This window comes from Psittacula echo (assembly GCF_963264785.1).
Source record: "Psittacula echo genome assembly, chromosome: 24".
Lineage (NCBI taxonomy): Eukaryota > Metazoa > Chordata > Aves > Psittaciformes > Psittacidae > Psittacula > Psittacula echo.
Window position 1 is genome coordinate 3,613,265 of NC_137759.1, and position 23,938 is coordinate 3,637,202.

At 41.5% G+C, this 23,938-nt stretch overlaps 1 protein-coding gene across 1 annotated transcript in view; it reads right to left on the minus strand.

Moving 5' to 3' along the window:
• Window positions 1-23,938, minus strand: part of CPAMD8 (C3 and PZP like alpha-2-macroglobulin domain containing 8) — a gene marked incomplete at both ends in the record, with an annotated part of 45,110 nt that overhangs the window by 6,530 nt on the left and 14,642 nt on the right. The window contains 20 exons of the mRNA XM_080634104.1: window positions 70-175; window positions 783-857; window positions 5,061-5,148; window positions 6,933-7,171; window positions 7,552-7,614; window positions 7,990-8,145; window positions 8,498-8,634; window positions 8,935-9,021; window positions 9,490-9,655; window positions 11,617-11,691; window positions 12,140-12,296; window positions 13,800-13,881; window positions 16,354-16,530; window positions 17,079-17,304; window positions 17,728-18,026; window positions 18,707-18,758; window positions 19,224-19,366; window positions 19,950-20,103; window positions 20,660-20,891; window positions 23,634-23,696. Coding sequence (XP_080490230.1) covers window positions 70-175; window positions 783-857; window positions 5,061-5,148; window positions 6,933-7,171; window positions 7,552-7,614; window positions 7,990-8,145; window positions 8,498-8,634; window positions 8,935-9,021; window positions 9,490-9,655; window positions 11,617-11,691; window positions 12,140-12,296; window positions 13,800-13,881; window positions 16,354-16,530; window positions 17,079-17,304; window positions 17,728-18,026; window positions 18,707-18,758; window positions 19,224-19,366; window positions 19,950-20,103; window positions 20,660-20,891; window positions 23,634-23,696 — 2,777 coding nt within the window. The remainder of the gene's footprint in view (window positions 1-69; window positions 176-782; window positions 858-5,060; window positions 5,149-6,932; window positions 7,172-7,551; window positions 7,615-7,989; window positions 8,146-8,497; window positions 8,635-8,934; window positions 9,022-9,489; window positions 9,656-11,616; window positions 11,692-12,139; window positions 12,297-13,799; window positions 13,882-16,353; window positions 16,531-17,078; window positions 17,305-17,727; window positions 18,027-18,706; window positions 18,759-19,223; window positions 19,367-19,949; window positions 20,104-20,659; window positions 20,892-23,633; window positions 23,697-23,938) is intronic.

Below are 23,938 nucleotides of genomic sequence, written 5' to 3' on the forward strand. Positions count from 1 at the left end.
AAGTCACAACCGAGCCTTATGCCTAAAGGTCTAATGCTGCCAAACATCAAAGTAAAAATAGGCACCTACCTGGTTCATAGTAATCATACACTTTAATAGGAACAGGAGCTGTTTTCCCAACTATATGCTCTCTGAAAGCTTGGAACTTTACACAGGTCATGCACTGGCTAGGAATCTGTATGAAATCACATAAAAGACTCTGTAACAAAACCTGCACTTCAAGTGAAGAGAGAGACAAACAAACGTAGCATTTGCCCGTAATGTAACACACTGTGCTGGACACTTGGGAAGAGTGAAGACACCTCCAATACAAGGCATAGAGACAAAGATGAGTAAAAGGCAAACAGAGTGAATTAAAACATGATACTTTGCTAGCCCTTAAAGCACACACTTGCCATACAACAATGGCAAAGCTGAATCCCAAGCTGTATTCCCTAGCTTTACCTAACACCACTCCTGTCACCAGTCAGCTTGCTGATTCAACTAGCTAACAGTTTACTGCTGATGACCAAGTCAAGAGAGGTCTCATCTTCCACTCTCAGGTATGTGCTGTGAGGTCTAAATTAGACTGCATTTTGGGCATATGGGCTGAAGCTAATCACCTGCCTTCCTTATGCTTTGGTTTCCAACCAAACCCACAGCAGCTACCTGCCTCAACAGAGGCTCAAGCAACTGGCCAGTTAAAGCAGCATGGTAATCCTCATCTGTGAGGGACCATCAACACCAATACACTGTACCTATGCCTGGAAAAGCAATATAACTATAAGAAACCAAGTCATTACCTCATCAAAATAAAAAAGGACTTTTCTTCCATCCACTTCATATCGTTTTAACCCAATTTGCTTGTTCATCAATAACTGGGAGGGAGGGAAAAAAGTCAACAGGTTTAGTTTCATTTTATAGAGAACAGGTTGAAATCAGAGAATAAGAATGATTTTAGATTGCTTAGAAAACTGATCAGACACTAAACCCCATGGACTTCTTCTGCTGGAAAAGTCTGTTTCAGTAAGAGAAGGGAAATGCAGAGGGGATTGCAATTGCTGTCATACAACTGGGGAAAAAGGCATCTGTGCTCTTTTTGTGACCTGATGAGAAATGCCTGCAAGGTGCTTAATGCTTAGAGTTCTCCTCCCTGGTGTGTTTATCTCCCTCAGACTATGCCTGGCACCTCATCCGTAACCTAACTGAATAGTTCCATGATTGTTTTCAGTATCAAGGCTCAAGCAAGACCTCAGAGACTCCAAATACTCAATAAAGTCTCTTCTTTACATTCCTTCAGAGCACCACAGAATGAGGCTCCTGGATCACACTTGGGTATATTAAAGGTCCTCTTCTCCCACCGGCTGAAAAATCCAAAACATTCTTCTGCCAGGAAAATTAATCCTTACATTTGAAAAGAGCAGCCATTTGAAAGAGCCTTTGGCATCCTCTTGAAGAACGGGGTCAGGCCAGGCTTTTGCTACTCATCTTCTCTCCCTTTGAGGCCCAGGGATTTGTAATTTGCATTGTGCCCATCAGGCCTATAGACTACCTTTTCTGCTCATGATTTACTGGGACACATCTAAGAAGCATCAGAGCACAATCTAAGAGTACTCCCCATAGCTGGGGTGCTACTGCCCCTAGTCTAACGCAGCCACTTGTAAAAATACTCTAACTCAACTCCTCCTGCTTACACCAGGGCTCTGTGTGTATCATGATCATGGTCTTCAGAGGCAAGTGCAAAGGCCCTCATTTATGGAATTAACTGTACCACCTCAAGAATGTAGTAACTACCTTTCTCGTACAGAAAGCCAATGAATCACCACCAAAATACAGATGCTACAAAGTCTTATTTTAAGCTTCCTGAAAGAATTACTCCTATGTAACTCCTGTTTCCCTATTTGGAATACTAACATCCCAATACTATAAGGCCTATGATGCTGTGTGTACTCGATCAGTCAATCAATCATTACTGTTTTGACAAACTGCACTTGAAGCACATCTATCATGTGAAAAACATTTAATCCAGGAGGTGGGGAGGATGATGGAAGCTTATGTTTTAATCCCAGTCTGGGAAGTAGAGTAAGGACCAGAGCAGATACCTAAATTCTATTCTCCAAACTGTCCTATTGCTTTAACCTCTCTGTCAGACAGTCCCATGTGGGACATCAGGATAATATATCCTTGTTTTTCATTAATATTCCCAAGTGATAGTGAGATCTCAGAACAAACACTCTGTGGAAAGGAGAACAAAGCATTATTATGATGATGTATTAGAAAGAACGACACGAAGCAAAAAGCATTCCTAGTGAAATTTACCCAAACCTGTTACCAACAGCTTTAACTGTGAATTTCTTCAGCATACTGCTTCTACTTGTAAAACCCTGCACACAGCTTCCTGCTATTACTGTAACAAGCAAAGAAACATGTGTTTAGGTGCCACACAATATGGAAAGGGCCAATTTAATTTGTCCTTATAATTTTAGAGGCCTGATGGTGGCTGTTATTACTCAGCAGTAGATGGCTGCAGACAGTCCTTTTATGAGGGCCTGGAGAGGCTGGCGCCACCGGGAAATGCTCAGCTCAGCTAAAGTTGCATTTTTCTGGTGAAGCTTGATATATACCAGCCTGTGGTGACCTCCTGACCTTGTCGACACCCAGCATTATTAGAAGGATTTGTGGCTGCACAGCCAGGGGGGCTGCCCTCAACAGAGCATTCATTAACCATCACTGCCCCGGCGCTGCGCGGGGGTCCGCTCCGCGCACACTGCTCCCTTGTGAGGGCAAACAACAGGCGAGGCAAAGTGATTTACAGCCCTGCCCCTCCTCACCAGGAGGAGAGGGAAAGGCTGGGCTAGCAAGAAAATGCAGCAGTGGGACTGGCAGGGCTTGCCTCTGCTGGAGGTGGTGTCCAAAACACATCCCAAAACTAGTAGTGGGCTTCCAGTAGAATTCCGGTTTTGTCAGCGTGATTTGGATACGCGTTTGATAGCCATGAAGAAATCATAGGGGTTGTGTCTGCATCTTTGTGCATTGCATGAAGTAGCTGACATCCTTTGAGACTTGCAAGGACTTAACTTGGATCAGCTCTGTGCTGCAGGAGCTCAGCCTTAGTTAAGAGATTTGGCTCCTTTTCCCATTAAGACAGGGGAAGAAAGGAAAACAAACCACCTACCATTCCATGCCCAGAGCCCCTAGCAGATGGGGCTACACTGGGATTCTGTTGCTTCTCTACCCATAAAGGCAGGAACGTGGGTTTCAGACAGGCAACCAGATGCCACAAGGGAAAGCACAACCAATTGATCTGCTTAGTGCTAGAGAAAATGTGCTGGAGAGCTCTTTCAGCTTACAGAATAACCCTTGGGCAGCAGCACCACAAGAGCACATGGGACCATCTCAGGACTCTTAACTCTGTTCCCCACTGAAACTGGTAAAGGAAATACTCACCCAGGAGAGCCTGGGCAATGGGAGCTCCTGTTTCTGTAATATCTCAGTCCATTTCAGGAAAAACAGAGTACAGGGATTTATTTCCAACAATTTTTCTGGTCTTCCCTTCCCACTCTTTGCCTCAACTCTTTCCCTCTGCTGATAAAACATTCCATGGGCTTAACACCATAAAGATATCCTGTTGTTCTCTTGCTGTCCCATTTTGAGTTCTCTGGTCCTGAGCCAGGTTTCCATACATACTTTTTCTGCCATTATTGGTGTAAATTACTATGAAAAAGAACTTATTTGAAAGCAGAATAAACAACTGTCATTCGAGCACCTTGGGACGAGATCACATAGCAATCAAAAGGCACTCCCCAAACCCTCAGCTAATATTCCTCCTTTCTCTTACCACAGGGATACTGCTGGTCCTGCCTCATTTGGATGGCCATATTCAGTTTGTTGCACCATTTGATGCATGTGAGAGAGAACATCATCAGACTCAAAGGTTAACAGGCAAATAAAAAAGGGGTAAGTTTTACAAGCATGCATTTGAAAACAGAATTCTCAACATGCAAAGTGATTTGATATTGCTCTATATGGGAATAATTTCATATCTGATCACCACACATCTCTGTACAAGTATTTCAGCACAGCTCCCTAATGCTGAAAGGATGCAATTCTCTTCCCAGGGACTAATATACAGATTTCTCTGGCTTCAGTGACAGCCCTTGTGACATGGATTGTACATCCCTGAAGAGGAACACATTAACCTCATTTTCTCCAAGCAATTGCAGTGGTGTCTAGATTAGGAATGAGCCAAATGAAGTGAAATCCTAGAGAAGACGAAACAATGTGCGCTATTCCTTACATTAGGATGTCAAATTAAACTGCCTGGTCTTCAGTACAATTCTACTTAAAATTCTCCCCCCTAATTCCTCCCACCCCCCAGGATGATGAAGTTAGCAACAGAAGAGATCTTTGGGAAGTAAAATGCTTTTTAGCTCCTTACCAGTTCTCAAGGATGCAAAGATTTTACACCTTTCTAATTCAATTCAATTAAAGACTATTCGCACCATGAACCCCCACCAGCTACACTGTAACGCTTCCACAAAATCTAAAGCCCAGCTAAAGATGCAGCCCTCTGTCCCCTAGAGGGCTGGCTGGGTACGAGGCACATTCTGTCCACCTCAGTTTGGTTTGCAATAAACATGATGTTCTCCCAGAAGAGGGGAAAAAAAAGAAAAGGGCAAAAAATTCCAAGACACAGAGCCTCCAAAGAAATGGAATCCAGATGTTGGAGATAACACAGCCCACTAAGAAGCCATAAACAGCTCCTGTTAGAGCACATTTTCACTTCAGCATTTTCCAGTGGGTCTTGTTTAATTACTGTGCACTGGGCTCAGTAACAAACCTGCATTTGGCCATGTTTGCTACATTTGTTAATGTTGCTCAAAGCATCTGTTTACTCCTTTCAGATAAATATTTTGCCATCTCAAATCTCCTGCCCCCCCAAGTGTAATTGCATCTTTTCAGTCAGTCCTCTGACATTCAGTGGCATTTGCTTCCATTGCTCCCCAGAGGGAATCCCTACCAATGAGGGAGCCAGGTCCTGGCCCAAGATCATGCCTTGCACTCTCACTACAACATCTTACCTGCTCTAAGCTCTCAATGTCTGCACGAAACCCTGAGAACAGTGGCACTTCCAAGACAGCCATGTTAGAAGATCCAGAATGCAGCCATCTTCCAATGCAAAGAGAGAAAGAATGAAAACAAACTCAGCATCAAGATAACAAATGGTACATGAACAACTGAAACAGACTTCAGAGGAAAATATTGAAAGGATCTGCGCTTCTCTGAAGCACTTCTTGAAAGTCATGGTCTACTTGGTTTTACAAAATCCTCTTTTCTGCTTTTATTCAACAACAATTCAGCACAACTCTCAGCAGTCAGAGATGCAGACGTCCAGGCAAATGGCAGCAGAAAAGCACAAGGGAGGATGTAGTCTCCTGTGGGGCTGCTTGCCTTATTTTTCAATTACTTACTGAGAAAATGCACTTGGTAGAAAAGGAAATAACCCCTTGGAGTAGAAAACACTTCTGTTCTTTCCTAAGCAAAGGGCTGTAAATGGACTGTGGTGGAAGAGGAATGTTACTTCTCAATCCCAGACACAGTCATTCAACCCTGGAGTTATGGAAATGGCTATTTCCCTCCAGCATGGAACTGACACTTTGCTATTGGGTCAGCGAACTCACTCTCACGTTACTAGAGTTAAAAGAATTCACTGCCTGTATTGTCCTCTATAATATCAATGGACAGTCCAAAACCTTCTGCAATTCAGACTTGTCACTGAAGAAAAACAACACAGGAAGGGGTGGAGAGAAAGTATATTTGGGCCACTGCAAAAAGATTTCCACTTCTTGCAGCATAGCAGAGGAGTCTACAAGGTACAAAGAAGCTCCTGCTGATTCCTGAACAATTCTCCCTTTCTCTGTGTTCACATATAGTCAGCTCTGAACTATCCCTACCTTTTTACTGTTTACTTGCACCACAAAGAGGACGAGCTTGGACCCAGAAGGGGTTTTTGGCTCATGCCCATCACAGAGAAAACACAGTACACAGCTTTCAGCACCAAATCTGCCAGGGCTGGACAGGCTCCTCAGGGCTACTTGGAGGCCCTCACAGCCAGGGTGGGTGTGAGCTCTCTGAAGCACTGCAGGGAGCCAGCCTGGGTGTAACACCACACCCCAGCCCATATGCACACAGTAGCATGGGATGAGCTGTGGACAGATCCAGTTGGCTTTGTGTAAGACAGCTCAGGGCTGACAGTCTCCTAGAGACATTAAACCTTGTTAATCCCAGTCTAACTCCACAAACCACACTAAAAAAATCCCATAGTAGCCCTGTATCTGTATTTTCCCTGTTCTGTTAAATATCTCAGCCTTCTACTTCCCATCCAGTTTTCTCTTTTAGTCCTTGAAAGCATCCCAAGGACTTCACTGAGCATGACAACACTTAATTACATTCTGAAGAGCACCCCCAAGCTCAAAATATTTCAGTTGTCATCCTTAGACACACTCCTCTCTTTGCATTGCCTAAATAAGATGATGAAGGAGTTAAAAGAGCATCATTACAAGAAGGGAAGGAAAGGGAGTATTTCATTTGCTTTTGTTTTCTTTCCAAGCAATCAATCTCCTTGGATTGGGCTTCCTCTCAAATTTCTGTCTTTGCTCCAGCAATTCCCAGGGCAGAAGTTTCAGAAACAACAACAGAAAGGTTGTGTTGATGCAGGGCAAGCTCCTTAGTCACAGGCATCTTCAAGGGACTGACAAGACTTTATAAGCCTACCTCCCCACTACAAGCTGCAGCACTTAGACAAAGGGAAAAGAGACTGAGAAAGTGCTTTTGTGTTATAGACAGCCAGAAGAACTTGGTATGTTTCCTGTATCAGTGAGTGTATCAATATAGATGTGCTGATCAGCAAACTAGACTGTCTCTGAGAAAGAGGCAGGACACGAATTGCCTACCTAGTGCATGTCTCCAGTATGACTTTGTATTCCCGATGGTCCTGATCTGAAGCTGGGTCATCGTCATCCACCAGTGCCCTCTCTCTGTGCAGGGCTTCAGGGCGATTCTCATCTGGAGAGACTGACTGCAGGGGATTTGGAGCTTGAAGGTGCTGCTCTGACTTTGGCTCCTTCAGGTTTACCAGGAGCTGGAAAGCTGGTTTGGCAATGGGATCAGGTACATTGTAAGTGACATCAATCTGCAGCAAAAAGGAGGGAAAACAAAACCAAATCAGGGCAGGTTATTAGATCCCAACATTTCACAGCATCTACAAATGTTCCCTAAAGAGCAGCATAAACACCAGATCTCTTCAGAGAGAGGTAATGGTGGGCACAGAGGCAACAGAGGCTTTACAACACAGTTACATATAGGTAAGGCTGCACCAGAGCAGATTCACCCTGGTACAATCACATTTACTTCTACGAGTTAAAAGCAACACCATGTAATATAATTACTCTGAGAGAAATTCAAAGTGTAACTTCCTCCTCATAACAAACTGAGATTAAAAATGTAGCAAACAGACTATGAGTTCAGAGATCATCTGCTCACATACTTTCTCCAGCCCCATGGCAACTTTACCTGCATCAGACAGCAGCCTTCACCTTTGGCGCTCACAAACAGTCCCGTTGGAATACTGGGGATCTGGGGAGAATCCACAGTTAAGACACAGACAAGAATAGAAATTAATATCAATTCTGTACAAACTATCTTTCTAGTTATAAAGGAGACTGCAGAAGTGGAGTGAGTATGGCTTATTCTTTCCAGCCACCTGTGTTTAACAATGGTAGAAACAAGAAGCAGCACAAAATAAGCATCAGACATTAGTTATGGTGAAAAATGCCTTTTGAGTGCTGCCTCCTTTGCTTCACAAGCCAGACATAAAACCCCAGACAGTTTCAAGATCTCAGCATTTAACTTGTGCCTTTACCATTTCTGAACATACCCGAGTTGTCATTCAGAACCCAGCTCACATGGACTGCTTTAGAAATTTGGCTACATGAACACAAAAGCACCTACCACTGCAGTCTGGAGGACTTTTTTATTCATCTTGTTAAGCTCAAACGTCTCCTGGTAGTCTAGATTAGTAGAAGCCAAGGAAATGGTAAGGTTGACTCCTCCAACGTAAGAAAGGATAGCATATTCAGCCAGAGCCTGCAGGGCTACACACGTGTCCTAGGGATCAGAGTACAGGAACATAGTAAACTTACAAACAAGCACTGTGCTGTACAGTCATTAGCTTCTGGTAGCAGAATCTTCCTTATTTATTCAGTTAGGAAAAGAAATGGCAGGTTTTGTTCAATTTTTTTGTCAAAGGCATCTGTAAGGACAAAGTCTAAGCTCCTTTCAAGTTATCAGTCCAAGAAAGAAGTGGTAAAGAGCACTGGAAAGCCTTAAATTCTTACCAGGACATGGACAGTTACTGCCTAGACTCTAGACAGAAACTGTGCATTGACATTCCTGAATCAATTGATTTCCACAGTTGATTATGCATGCATCAAAGCTTCCTTTTTTGCAGGCAGCCCACCTGAGTAGATGAGAATCCTCCAAGTGCATTTCTTTGCTGTGAAAGCCATTTTACGACTGGGAGTGCAGAGGCCACGTCTCCTAGGACTGTGTATGTCAAAAGGGCATAAGATGTCATTTCCACTTCTGCAGAAACAACTGGAAGGAGGGGTGGAGAAAGAAAGTAATCAAAATACCATCTATATCGTGTTAGAAGAGTCAATGGCTTTAAGTGACTTGGCATTTATAGCATCATTCCCTGTTGTTGTGGCTTTGATAGTTAAAAGTCTAGGAAATCAGCTGAAATGCCAGTGACTGCCAATAAAAGGTGGGGGTACAATCCCTAGATTGCTGCCATTTTTAGAATCCCTTGTATTATATAAAATTATATTAACACATGCACTCATTGCCCTGCTGCTGCAGCCCAATCCCTTATCTCTGTCTTTGCAGTACAAGTACCTGATTGCAAGAGCCCGTCATTAAATCCCATGAAGGTATCTTCATCAGAAACAAGAGTTCCTGTCAAGCTCCAGTGTGTAAAGCCATCTAGAAAAACAGGACAGTGGCATCTGTATGTTATTACAGCAGGAGTGCAGCTAAGCCTCTGTAAAGGGGAAGAATCAAATTCTATTTTTGCATTCACTCAAAGAACAGATTCCTGCCCTGAACTGCACTTTTAGACAGGCATCTCCTGGGCAAGAGGCTCCCTTTGCAATTACAAAAGTGAGTAAAATACAGCATCAGGGAATGCAACGTGGTCATACTGACAGGAAAGATGCTGCAGAGCATCTGGTGCATTTGCCTTCCTTCAACATCAGCTGCATGTATGGAACTAAGGTACCCTTCCTACAGAGAATCAGGAAAACTCTTGCCTTACAAAGCCAAATTGTGCTGTGAGGAAGACCTCATCCTCTCCAGTAATTCATATCATTCCAGTTCCAAGGGCTATTTGCTTGTTCCTCTACGAAGACTGGCAGTTCAGGGATTGCCAGGTTGGCCTCAGGAGCACAGTACCTTGTGTAATAGCCATGCTGTTCATCTTCCGCAGCACCACAGCAGCAGAGGGACTGTGTAGCAGCGTCAGGGCATATGCAGTCAGGGCAGTAGTGTAGGGATCTTCTGCTGAATACAAGTTGGACTCTAAGAAGTGTTTTGCTTTGTCAACAGCTGTTCTTTCTTCCTATATTTAGGGGAAAGAGCCCAGACATATTACCAGCCTCTATGTGACAAAAGTTAGAATCACTTTATTTCTCATTACAAACCAAAAACACACTAAGAAAGATGCATTTTACTCTCTGCAGGATGAAGCTAACTCTTTCCTCTCCCTAAGGAAAGCCATGCTTCACAAATTCAAGAAAAAAGGAGCAAACAGCAGAGCAAGAATGATGTAGACTAAATCTGAGTCACATTTATTCTCCCCTAAAGCTGAAGAAAATTCATGCCCCTGCAAGGCAGCAGATGAACAGAGCAGGAGTGAACTCTCTACTGTATGTTTGATTGTGTTCCTGACACTCTGGAGCGTCTAGCAGACGCCAGAGGATAATAAAGGCCAAGGTTCCCAGGGGTCCCTGCAGCCAACAAACATGTTTTATTAACTCCCTCAATGACCTCACCATGTAGGAACGTGGCTCTGATAATTTATAGAAACAATTTAATTGGACTTGATGTAATTTAGTTTCCTTTGATTTCCCTGTGGCACTAACCTTCCCCTTCCTCATTTCCTAGCTAAGATCATTAGTAACACTTGCAAATCTCCTCTAGGAAAACCATTAGATCCACATAAACTGCACTTCCAGCAAATAAAAATGCTAGGGCTGTCTTGACACACAGGAGCCCAGAGAGAGCATCACATCACTTCTCAGAAGAGGGGGGAAACTGCTGACAGGGATGCAGAAAGTTACTCTATGAGCATTGGAAGATTTTCTGAATATATATATATATATTTATTTTTAATAAGGTTGAAGGCCTTCCACTCCTACAAGGACTGGGGATCAGGAGGTATCTGCCTGCAGCAGCAGTATGGTTTCACTCATCAAGCTCTAGAGGGAAGGCATCAGAAGTGCTGAGATTATCACTGGGTTTAAAATAGATCCTGCCCTTTACACTGGCTGTTTCAAAGGCTCCATGAACTCACTGGGTTTTGCCTGAATGGGCAATGTTTTTGTTTGACTACAGATCACTAGGACATGCTGCAACATCCATTACACCTCCAGCTCTGCCTGTGCAGACCTTGCCCACCACCCCTCTTTCCCTTGGTTGGTGAAGAACTATGTTCATAGTGTGCTCAGTGCATCTGCAAGTGGACATGTTCCCAGCGAGACTGGGAGTGTTTAACTATGGTGTTACCCGAGCACCTCCATCCTAGTGAAATTGCATGCAGGCAAAAATGTAACAGGAGAGGAGCCCTTTTTAGCATGATTTTTAAGAAGGAATCTCTAGATTCTCTAGTATGACACCAGTTGTACTGGAAATGATTGGTTTTTTCCTACTTCAAAAATGATGCAGTGTAATTGCACATTCCTTTGTAGCTATTCGTTTCTCTCTAGTGTTCCTATTCTGTCTCATTACAAAGAAAAGAAACATTTTCCTCCAGAGCCCTCAATCCAGCACATTACAGGAGTGCAGCTCTCCAAAGAGACTGTAATCTAATAGCAGTAGCATTTTGGCCACTGTAGCAAAGGCAGACCACAAAAGTTTCCTGGATCCCTGAAGCCTGTGCAGCCCTGGTCAAACTGTTGTTAGCACTCAGCTACTTACTTAGAGTTTTTGAGTATATATAAGCAAGCCACCAGTATCTGCATAGGCTGCAATCCCACCTTGAAATGACAAGGCAGAAAACACTTTTTGCAGCCATCCCTATGAGAGATTGTGGGATGGGGTTGCAGGGAAGAGTTTTGCTCTGGTAGAATGATCCTTGAGCTGATGGCTGAAGGATGGGAGATCACCCTGAATAACTCCAGAATAGATTGCTTAACTTTAGAATAATCTCAAGGCTTTCCAACAGCCTCTGTGACCTGGATGCTACCATTCTAGTGAGCACAGAACCTTTGAAAGTGAACAGCAGTAAAATCAAGTTTAAAAAAAGAGAGAATTTGTAGAATACGTAGAACATGAGAGCTATTTTAACGCAGCTTTTGTTACCTCAGAAGTTACACCTGTTTCCAGAAGAGATGCAACCACATAAGCTGTCAGGGAGATCTTACCATGGATTCCACCCTGGAGGGCAACAAACAGAAACCACTGGGTGAAAATGAGAGATAAGGATGCTGGATAAAAGGACTCTTGAGCAAGACAAAGATTATGTTATAAAGGAAGCTGTGGCATCATGGACCTTCTTTTGCTTTGCACATAAGGAATATGACATTTAGGAGCCCAACCCAACATTGCAGCTTCCTGCCCTGGGAATAGCCTGAGAACACACCCAATGCACAGAACTTCATACTCCAAGACATGACTCTGAAGTGTTTTAGAAGAATTGACATCTTGGTGTCCATTCCCATGGGACATCACACAGATACCCAAATTCTGCTGGTTCTCCCTGTACTATTGTAGCCTTTCCAGTGTAATATTTGCATTAGGCATAAGAAAACTGCATCACTTCATGCTTTGATAATAACTTCACAAATGCAGCTATTACATGATTTTGAGTCTGTATAGTTTTTACCTGAATGTCCTTATTTAGTATCCTGCCCATAGCAGGAAAAGAACCATCTTCTTTCTGATGCTGGATGATCCAGTCTTTGGCAGCTGTTAGTTCTTTTGGGTCAATGAAAATAAACCCACGAGACTGTGCAAAGGACTTGAGGACAAAAGCTGTGAGCCTGTGAATAGGAATTTATCAACTTTACTGAGAAAATGAAGTTAGAAGAATGTATCAGTGAAGGGAAGACAACAGTCTTAGAAAGCACAACTGTTCAAAGTCTTGTTGGGGAAACACAAAATACTGTTAGAAACCATTGATGGTATAATAAAAGCACTTGAACGCTGTCCAAACTTGTGGATAAGTGCAGGATTAAGGGTCAAATTAAACTGAAAAGTGTAACAGGAAGAATATTTGCCTTAGTTATGACACACTTTGCAATTCAGTTCCCTTTTATAGGTGCTCGTCTGTTACCCAAACTATTACAGCTTTTAAATTAAGAATCAATCTCCTTATAAATATGGAATTACCTGAAAAGAGAGGAGTAAATTTTCCAATTTTGTTACTATCTTAACTAAAAAGAAAAGCAACCCATTGCTAAAGTCTGAGGCTGTGGTAGACTTCATACAGAATTCAGCCTTAAGAAAGCAACAGGAGTGTTTTTGGAATTCTAAACCTCTGACATGCAACAAGTGTGAACTCTGGCCAGCTTTGGAAATTGAATCATTCCATTTACAAGCCTCTGCGGAATGGGAGGGTAGAAAGCATGCTGCCTGGCAGGGGATTTTTCAAGTGTTAAGTAATCCTGTGTCACCATATTTTACCTCTAGGGACCGGGAGATGCCAGATCAGAGATAAAAGTTTACAATCTTAGAAACAGTGAGGCAGCAGCATCATTGAAGTGGTACCTCCCCTTGAATGAGTTCATGAAGAAAATCAGTTTAAAGCAAAATAAAGAGCAGATGGAGAAGACAAATGACAGCACAAGGAAATGAATGAAGACCAGTATCTACTACATCTGAGCCATCACAGTCAACTAACACGCTGATATGATGCAGTACAACCTTAAAGGCTGTGGTTCCCTAAGGGGGACATCAGTGAGATGAGCTGATTTCTCAGTTTCCTGCTTTCATGTTGTTTGACTCTGAAAGGTTCTGCATCTCAATTCTCAGAGCATAAATCTGTGCCATTCCATTTCACCCATGATGGGATATAAAGCACTTGGGAGAAAGACTTCTTTGGGGTTGATTTTGGCGGTGGGTTTTCTTTTTCCTATCCTGGTAGAAGCTTCTGCCACTTCCAGAGACGACAAGTTTCTCTGTACATGCTTCAGGTGAAGCTCCAGTCCCTAGTGGAATTAGGTGCTTAAATGCCCCATGTATTGCTACGCCAATTCCAGCAGATCAAATAGATCCTAAAGCCTTAAAGCCTGGACATAAAATATATGTGATTATCTTAACTGCCCCTGAGTCTTGAAACAGCTATAATACACCTACTAGTGTAGTATGAACATTCAGCAGCATTGAAACAGTAAGTCTATGGTCATCAGGTATGATTTCTATTCTGCACTGTGTGTGATACCATGATGGAAGCTGGAAAATTACTCTTCTTTCCTTGCCAATTGTGTATTTTTCCCATTTAGCAAACACTGAAGTTTCTAACTCTGTTTTAAATAGCAACTCACCACATGCTCCCCGAGGAGTCCCTCTCGCCAAAAGCACTGTATGAACCATCTTGTCTCTTGTAGGTCAGCTGGCGCTGGTAGCCTGGAAGTCACAAAAGAATTAGGGGAGTCCAAAATCCTCACACAGAGGAAAACAAGTATTTCAAGTGAATGAGGACTCAGACCATCTGGCACTAGTGTAAGGGATTCTGCTGCCCAAGGCAACCTCTCATTTTGCTGTGAGGGACAGAGCCAGCTCTGTGTACATACACTGTAGCTTACTCAGAAATCCATTCAGGCAAACATCTGGAAGACTACAACTCCTGTTAAAAATGGGATATCCCTCTGAAAAGATGCAGTATTAAACGAAAGGTTTTTATTTAAGCATACAGCCATTCTCCATCCAGTTTCCTGAAAGCACCGTGCAGATGGACATTTCTTGTCCATGTTGAATGCTGAAGAGAAGAACTCTCTACTGGAATGTCTTTTGAGACTGAAAATAGTCAAAATGCTTTTCCTATTAGGAAAACAATTTGCTTCTCAAACCTGTTTGTCCTACAACTGTGAACAGCCCCTCGTAATAAAGGGAACTCCTCTATTGAAGAATACAGAACAACCCATTGATAAAGCCCACTGGAACCAAACCCTTCAGAATGGGTATTTCTGATACGGAGATATGTCAAACCTGCAAGAAGACTGTGTCAAAGACACTTAGTGCTCACTTAATTCTCTGACACGAGTAGACGTTTTATTCCACGCTGCATGGCATTTTTATGGGAATGGATTACTTTTTCATTTCCAGAATGTTTCTTTGTTGACCTCTCCAGATACAGGCAACCCCTGAGCAAGCGCTGCCCGTGACTCCTACACTTTTCCCTGTTGCTCTACAGCCTTCCAATAGTCATAGGGAATACTGAAAGAACGGTTTGAAAAATGGGAGGAACAGAGCTCTAGAGATTAATGATGTTCTTGTAGTAAAAACATCTTTGTCTGGGGGTTGTGGAATACGTACAAGTATGTGGCAGAAAGCATGAGATTGCTTTTCTTCTATGTAACTTACTAGTGAGCACTTTCCCCTTAAATTTTTCCTAAGTATTCCTTTCCAGTGCATCAGATGGACAAACTAACTACTCATATTTTTGTATCAGTCTTATTTCCTCTGTTCTTTCATTCAAATACTCATTTTGAGTTGACTTATGCTTCATTGCTCTTATGTTTATTCCCCATTGCTTGCTAGGTTGGTAGTGGAACAGACTTTATGTCTCACTTATTCCTGAAATCTTCTTGTTCTAAGCATTTCCCTAGCTGCTTGGGCTCATTGAAGAGGCTCAGCTTTCTAGATTTCCCCTGTTCACCTGCTTTTGTAGAACTGCATTTGGGAAAGCAGAAAACTTACTGCCTAGTTTAGCTCAGGCCACTTCTAAAGAGCAGGATATGGAAACTGTTGGGTAGCAGCACTTTCTACGATGGATGACTAAGCGATGAAAAAGTGTTCTGGCTTGGTAAGTCACAAAAGCCTTCAGAGTAAGCAAACAGACTTTCCCATCTAAAACCTTACACTTGGCAGGGCTCCAATGCACACAGAAAAGTTTAAAGCTCTTGAGGGTTTCTCCTGTAAGGGTTAATCACCAGGCAGAGTTTGGAGCCAAAAACCTGGCAGGTTTGCAGATTTGCAAAAGGAAATAAAAGCAAATAATATTGCAAAGGAAACACTGACCTGGACTAGGAAAAAATCCCCTTTGTCTTACTGCTATCAGCAAGCACAAGAAATGACAAGTGAAATGCCTGTAGTCAGGCAAAGGAAGCAGCACTTGGCTTTTGCTGCTGAATACAAGAAATAGATTACACATTACACTTAAGATTTATATTTGCAGAGGAGAACCACCTAATCCTGTCACCTCTGATTTCATGACATGACTATTGTCTGACTCATATACAAGGCAGCTTTGTCCCTTTGGGTCATTCTTGTTTTCAAATGATCACTGACTTGTCCTGAGAATTGTATTCAGTTATAAAACCATTTTGCATGTGGCTCTTCCCAAACAAATGTTGAGAAAAACAGTGCATAAAAAGATAGATAGCTGTGAGCTGTTTCGTGAGGTAGGACAGGGCACTGAAAGGACACATAAAAGCCTTTGTTATATGGCTCTAGATTAACTACTCTGGATACTAAGTTTTGATTTTGGGTATACTGTTACTAAGAAAATACTGTTAAAAAATGGAAAGTTCAGAGAAGAGACATGTAGTGATTGGAAAGACAACTTATGAATAAGAAAACTCCTCTAAATATACAGATTTTTACTAAATTTAATTCTCCTTGACTTCCTGGAATGTTTAAACATAGAAATAAGCTGCCCAAGGAAAAAAAAAAAAGATAAAGCATAAAGCAATAAGCATGTAAAATAGGAGTTATTGAAGGGAAATGCTGGCTACGTAGCAAGGGTAAACATCTTGACATTAAAATCTGTTAATCTGTGAGATTATCCTACAAGAAAAGATGGATCCTTATCACTTGGGACATTGTTGATTGGAAAGTACAATGTGATGCTAGTGATTGTAAGTGTAATGAAGTTACCTTGAACAAGGTAATCAGTAGCTTCACTCTCCACCTCATGACTGAGTTGTTTGGTTTTCTGCAGGTATTTCAGGACAAAAACATTAGGAGCAAAATGGATCATGTTCTGCTCCCCACATCCAAATGGTAATCGCAAAAGATTGTCCAAGTTGTTCAGGGTAGGACCCATCACATCTCCTGTTGGAAAAAGAGGCAGTATGTTCAGTAGCAAGGAAATGCTTTACTTCCTTTTGATGTCTTACAATTAAAATCCACCTGACTACACTAAATTCTACTAGTTACAGATAGTCATCTTAAAGAAACTACATCATAAACTGAAAGTCCTTCAAATGTTAAGTCTTAGCCCTTCAAGCTCTTGCTGGAATAAAGAAATTTCACATTTCAGAGTTTCATTGTCCATGACTCCCCAATTTAGGCTCCGAGTTTAAACACAGCACAATTTCTGATTATGAAATGAATACTATGGATTCTAACAGTGCCTCTGCAAAGCCCTCAGATGGTAGCAACTTTAAGATACTGTCAACTCAAACAGGGTTCAAACAAATGACCAGAAATCCCCCAAACAATTATTTGTCCCAGAATTAAGCAGCATACACCTTTGTGACAACCTATGACTATCTTAGCTGGTGTCTATTACTCAAATACTGGTCAGAAGCAAGTAACAGCTGGAGTATCTTTTCATATTTGATAATTGGTTCCTAGTGATACCTCCTCGTAATTGATACCTATTATTGAAGCCGTAGCTCTTTCTGATCCTGGAATTATGTTGTGAGGCACTCCAAGAGTAAATGCTTCATTGTGGTTTTCATCAGTCTCTTCTTTTCTCCAGATTTTAAACTCTCCCATTGACCCCCAGCCTGTGGAAAAGCCAATGTACTTCACCTCAAGCTGTCTGGGGACTGTCCACTCCACAATAATAGACTCATTTAGCACCCGAGTACCATGGCCAACCTGAAAGGAACAAAAAACCATGCAGTTCCAAGAACCCACACGTATGAAGTCAATGTGCCATGTATCCTTGGACCTAGTAACTTATGTGTGCACCAGAGAACACTGTAGATGGATCAGTACCTTTCTCTTTCCCACCCATAAAACAATCCAAGGAATTTTAATGAGAATTCCAAAGGCTTGACCTCCACAGCGTTCAGCACACTTAGCACTAAAACCACCAGAGACTGAGGTACTGAGAACATCATTTGGCAAGCAGATGTGTTCTGATTAAAACAGCCCGATCAAGACTTAATATAGAAAAAGCAACAGGAATGCAGCTTTCACCTTCCTAAGCAAGCCTAAGAGAAATCTGCCACACGTGTGCTCAAACTCTATTTAAGAAAGCAAGAGACATCCAGACCATTTCAGAGATAAATTCACTACCTGGATAATTCCATTTTTCCAGCTGATCCAGAAGCTGCGGAATTCATCCCAGGAGAGGATACCAGCTGTGTCCCTGCTGGCCACCGGCTCACCCATTTTGCTTATAGAAATCCATGTTTTAGTATTTTGATGTCCACCAATAACAATCTCTGTCATCTCTGCCATGTCATGAGGACCAGAGGACAAGGCCAGGTGAGCATCATTGTGTGCTTTCACAGCGATGTCAAAGTGTGTCATCTGGGCAGGTTTCTGCATGTATTGGTACTCATATTTGTTAGGTGTAGAAATGTGTATTTTCTCTAGTCAGAAAAAGAATGGAATATTGTAAGAATTAGAGCTTAACTCTCAATACTTCAAAATCAACCCATACCTAACTACTAAAATTTAAACAGACTTCTAAGTACATGTTCTTTTTTCCATCCTTTCTTAAGCAAACTATAAAAGTACACGTGGATGTTTCTTCCCATCTTCTATTTATACTCCCTTCTAATACAGAAGATCCTTCAATTCAAACTGCTGAGCTGGAATTCTTATGAAGCATGTAAGTGATTTTTCAGTTCTAATCTAGTGGTCAAAAGCATCTCTGTTTAACTACTGGAATCAACTCCGAGCTATCCAAATCTCAGGCAGAAAGCACATACTTGATTCCAGAACTGAATTTTAACACATCAACTGCGAATGCAGCACAGTCACAGTTACTGTCCACAGTGCTGAATGCTGAACCTGTTCCGAAAGCAAAGGAATTCAATGGCCATTTCCAGAAATCACTTGGGCAGTTAGAGCAAATTCATAATTAGCCAGCCAGGGAAGAAAGACTCTTTATTCAGAAGTTCCTTCTACACCCCAGAACTCATCAATCACACAGAAATGGAAACAAAGAGGTTTTATTATTATTTTTTCCCCATGAGATGAAGCCACGTATTTCTATTTATAACTAAAATCAAACAAACTTAATATCTCATTCAAATCATGAACTTACCATTTGGGCAGAAGAACACACTATAGGTGTATTCTCTGGACAGTCCCTCTGGCTATAAAGACAGAAATCCATACATAAAAACACAGTGCTTGGATTAGCAGTAACAGCTATTCAGTTTTACTTACAAAACACAGAAACAATATTCTGCTGCTGTACAGTGGTTTATATCCTTTATAGAAAAGTTCTTACGCTAGATTCCATTAGCTAGAGAGATGCTAACCACAAATCTCACATTGCAGCACATTGGTTAGGTGAACAGAGCAAGATTAGCTGGGAAAATTTCTATCCCTTTTTCTTCTGAACAGTACTGAAGATTCACAGGCAGGAACTGAGAATCCAACAGGCTCTTTCTGTAAATACACCACTAAAACTGATCATTTCCAGGAATATAAACTTAAATCAACTTGTAGATTCCTATAAACCTGTTCACATACCACTGACTACCTAAAAACTTCCATGATTTGCCCAAGCAGTTACAATTGTTTTTGTGAATTATTACAAATTCCTGTTTTCTTACCTCAATAATAACACTGCTGCGAACATAATCCACTGCCACTGGGGTCCTTCTGTCCAGATAATTGTTCTCCGAATGCTTGCCATTCTTTAAGGTCTGCATCCCATCCTGACAGCAACTGGTTCCACCGTAAGCAAAAGCTTTTGCTAAGAAACAGAAGGAGAAAGAAGCAGAGATTTTGAGATAGGAAGATCTTCAGCAATTCAGGTGATGATCTAAACGAATTAGGATACAGTTGATTGACAATATATTGAGTGGTTTGTAATTACAGCTCTCTTTTATCACTTTGATTCCATATTTGAATGGTCACATCTAAAACTGGACACTATTTGGACAGTCACAGGGCAACAGAGAAACTCTTACCTTAGTTTTGCACAGTTTTTACAGTGATTATTTGGTTGAAAGATAAATAGAATTTATTGTTACTCTCTTTTGAACAATGGCAACTGATCTCTTCAGGCAGAGGTAAGAGGTCCAAACCTTACATGACCACATATCACACAACAGGGAATCTCCTGAAGTTTGTTCAGACAGACTCTTCAGCTCATTACAGTTAGAGAAGCTGTTTCTAAGAAACAAATGAGGTTGAAGAGCAAAGTTGGCAGTCAGTGGAATGAATGATTCCACTTTGGAGTACAAAGGTAACAAGAGTTTTCTTCTGAAAGAGGAATACAAAGGAACACTTGTAAAACTCCTTCAAGCAGCAAGCTAATTTTATATCTATACTACCAGTGATGTTGCTCAGTCCAAGCTCATTGAAGGACAAAACGATAGAGGTGGGTTTAGCTTCCCCAGGGGCAACGCACTTCTTTCTTGTCAGATGGTGTTTCCCAGGATGTCCAACAAACTTTATGCCTTTTGGAACAGAAATCTTCACGTGGACCTGTGGAAATTTTGGAATGCAAATTTCAGCTGCAAAAACCAACTCACAACCCAAAACTGAAACCCACAAAATGCTTAAGAAAAATCATAATATGCGCTGATTATTCATTCTTCAACCCTTCCAGTAATGTGTTTGACTGAAAGTGTTATTTTCAGCTCTGCAATTCTACAAGTAGTTCAGACTGATACTACTAGAGCTAGACAGATAACGTGTTTGAGAAGAAAACAACTACGGAGACAGGATTTACTGGACAAAACCTCTTTCAGCAGGACATTCTTCTCTGCAGTTCAGGACAAGCTCCCCAATTGTCATCCCTACAGTGTTCAATATTTGTATTTCTGAAGTATTGCAAAACACTTCAGACTACTAGAGTTGTGTCAAGCTAAAAGTAAATAAAGCTTGTCATTTATTCATATTTAAAAGCAGTATTTTTATCTGCGCTTATCACTATGTTATCCCTAGACCTTATCTACTGCAACTTGTAGATCACTTTAGGAAATTCTGATGATAAACCAGGATTTAGTAACTTGGCAACAGGAGTAAAGAGGGCTGTTACCTCTACACAGACAGCTAAGTAGTTGTAGACAGTCAGTGGGATTTTGGTCTGTTCCCCCCGGATGACGTGGTACGGCAACGTGAACTCAATGAAGAAAGGTTTAAATGTCTTCAGTTCTGTTTGAGTGGCAATGCCCAATCCCTGCTCCTCAGACAGCCCCACAGCTTCTGTGATCCAGGTAGTGATGGAGTCCGGCACTTCCACGTGCAGCTGTGCTTCTCCAGACACATTACTGCCAAAGAGAACAGGGAATCACTTGGGTTGATCAGATTCATGAAATGCTTTTGAATGAAGCTAAAACACACAGGCATTTTGTGGAGTTCCCTCCAGATCCCAACTTACAACATAGCATCAGCATCTGCTTTGAACAACAGCTTAGAAAAGGCTTGGTCTACACATTTATAAGGAGCAGAACAGCCAGAAGTTGCTTCTGCATACAAATATTTCCTGCATTAAAAGCTTTACAGGCATTTGCAGCCTCATTAGAGAGTCACTTCTCTTAGAAGCAAATGTCTGCACTAAGTCAAGAGAGGAGAAGGAGAGGGTCCTGGATAAAAACAGTCCAGCAATCATTTATTTAACAGCTAGTGAATCAAAGTGATTTTTGTTGGAACCCATTATATACCCTTGTGGACACTGCCACACTGCAGACTGCTTGAACATAAAGGCAAATAAGAAGTTTTGCAGACACCAAGTTCAGCAACTGCTTATCCAGGGGAGCACATTTTGATTCAGGAACATCTTGGTTGGTTGGTTGGTTTTTGGAATGCCCGACTCAAATTTCCAAAACCATCATTTTCTTCCAGTGAGGATTGAAACTAATTATTAAAATTCAGATTTCCATCCTGAGTATCTAGCTTGAATTTGTGCACACCACAACAGGATATCATAAACCTGGTATCCTCTCCCATGCTTTATAATAATAGAAACTCAATTTTGTTCTGCAGACTTGGCTATTGCCCTCCTGCAAAGAAGCTTTGGCCTTACCTGGAACAGAGAGCATTTCCTCTAAAGTAAAAACAAAAGCTATCTCATGGTTTAACTGGCGGGAGGACTGGCAGTTATGAGTATACCCTAAGGTTGCTTTCTTTCAAGTTCTTATTTATTCCCCAGAGCTCATACACATGCTGCAAGCTCTGTAATCTTTTGAGACTAATGGGCATCTTAGTTGGTGTGGAAAACAAGAAAGCAAGATCTTCAGAATAAGCTTTGAGCATCCATTCACAGCATAACACTCTGTCTTTCAACCCTGGAATACAGCCTGATCCATCTCCAGGACAGAATGCAGGGCTGTGATCTCACAGCTGGTCAGCTGAAGGTTGTTTCCATTTTTGCTACCAATGAAGTATCTTTACTTTCATAATCTAAAATGAATGGCTTATAATTTTCTACAAGCTTAAGCTATTGCAACTAGCAGTAAGTAGGCAGCATGTCAGGTGCTGGTCTGTGCATTGAAATTACAGTAGGGATTAAAATAAGTAGTTGGATAAAATCCTAGAGATCACTATGCCTTTGAACAGTGCTAGGTTCACCAAGCACTTTGGCCCATGAATGTGGTTCCCCAGCTCAAACTAAAGCAGAGATCCTGGGAAATGCACTTGGCTTGACAGCACCAAGTCATTTTCATTTCTTTGAAGCACACTAGTTCCTTAATATTTAGGTCTTCATCCTAACTGCAGTTAGGTAGCTGGTATCTGCAATAAACTTCAGCCCTGAAGAGTGAGCAGAAGAGTGTCCTCGCTCCAGAACTGGCAGTATTCCAGTCTGTTTAACCGGACAATTTGTTGCAGCTGATGTTCTTTCCACTGGGATTTCAGCCCATAACCAGCATTAACATTATTTTCACACATGAGGGCGCTTACTCTTCTGGGCGGGGGGCCAAAGTACACACACATTTCCAGCCATTAGACCCTCCAGCCAGGCTCTAGGAATTTTTAGAATTGGTTTGGGAAGTTGACATTAGGCTTTTGTTTCTGGGTTGGGTTTTTTTTTTTGAGGATTGTATATTATAATTATAAGTGGTAGAAGAAACCCAAAAATTCTTCCTGTTCAAGAGTGGAAATCAAGGAATGCTCAACTCAGTTGTTCCTAATGAAATGAAGTGGAGAAAATGCAATCTGCAACTTTTTATTCCACACTCGCCCACTTATAATTAACTGGCCCAGCTTGCTGAGGCCCAAACGGGCACTTCTGGAATTCTCTGTGTATTTCTACAAAGCATATTTCATGCTCAATTGAACATATTTGAATACACTTGCCGCAAGTTCTTGTCAAATTTAATTTATAATCATTCCTTGAGAATGAAGTTTACTTGCAAACCTGGAGAAGCCTTTTAATAATTGCTTCAAATTATCCTGATGTGCTGCTTCTGGAAGAGATTAGTTATCTGCTTTATTCAGTTTGGTTTTAGTTCCAATTGTAACCCAGTGGAAACCATGATTTATGAGGCAGTAAATTAAGGTTACATCAGCTGGAAGAGAAAGAAGGGCTCTGGGCAATTTAAAACAGAATACTCACCAGTGCATGGTTAGGCTATAGCAGCATTTACAGAAGCAGCTATTCTGCCTCCATCTCCTCACACACCGCAAACTTATATCCCCACTTGCTGCTCAATAACTTGTTGATACATCATTTCCATAAGAGAGTAAGACCTGGAAATGTGTGGAACCAAACCACTGCTCCTTTTCTTCCCTGAAGATACTCCTCTGCTCTTGACACCATGGTGAATCACACATGGGTTGCAGAGTATTCACAACTGGCAGGTTCAACTCTATGAAAGTGAATACACTTCAAGACCAGATGAAGTGTTACAAAGAAAGATTATTGATTAAAGCAGTAATGAGGAAAAGGAACACGAAGAAAGAAGTATCAGAGGGTGCCAATGTAACTCCAGTAGGTTTTAAAGAGCTTTGTTTTCTGTAATTGAAGAGGATGCAACCCTCTGGATATAATTAAAGGAACTCCTTGTCAATACCTGACATTGAGGCAGTGCCAAATCCACGTTTCAGGAAAGAAAGTTCTTTTTCTCTTCTCTGTTCTGCTAGAACAAGAAATAAGTCCTTGGCAATTAATTCTTTTAATAAGACAGTTTTAACAGTAACTGATAAATCATTGTTATCATCTGAATGCAGCTCACATGCCCAACCAAACTCTAGCTAGTATAGATTCATTACAAAGTGAATGGGTGACACAAGTTTCATTGTCTTTCCTAATGATCCCACTGTGCACACACACATCAAACAGTCTGGAGACATCAATAAGAATCTAAAGAAATTAGTA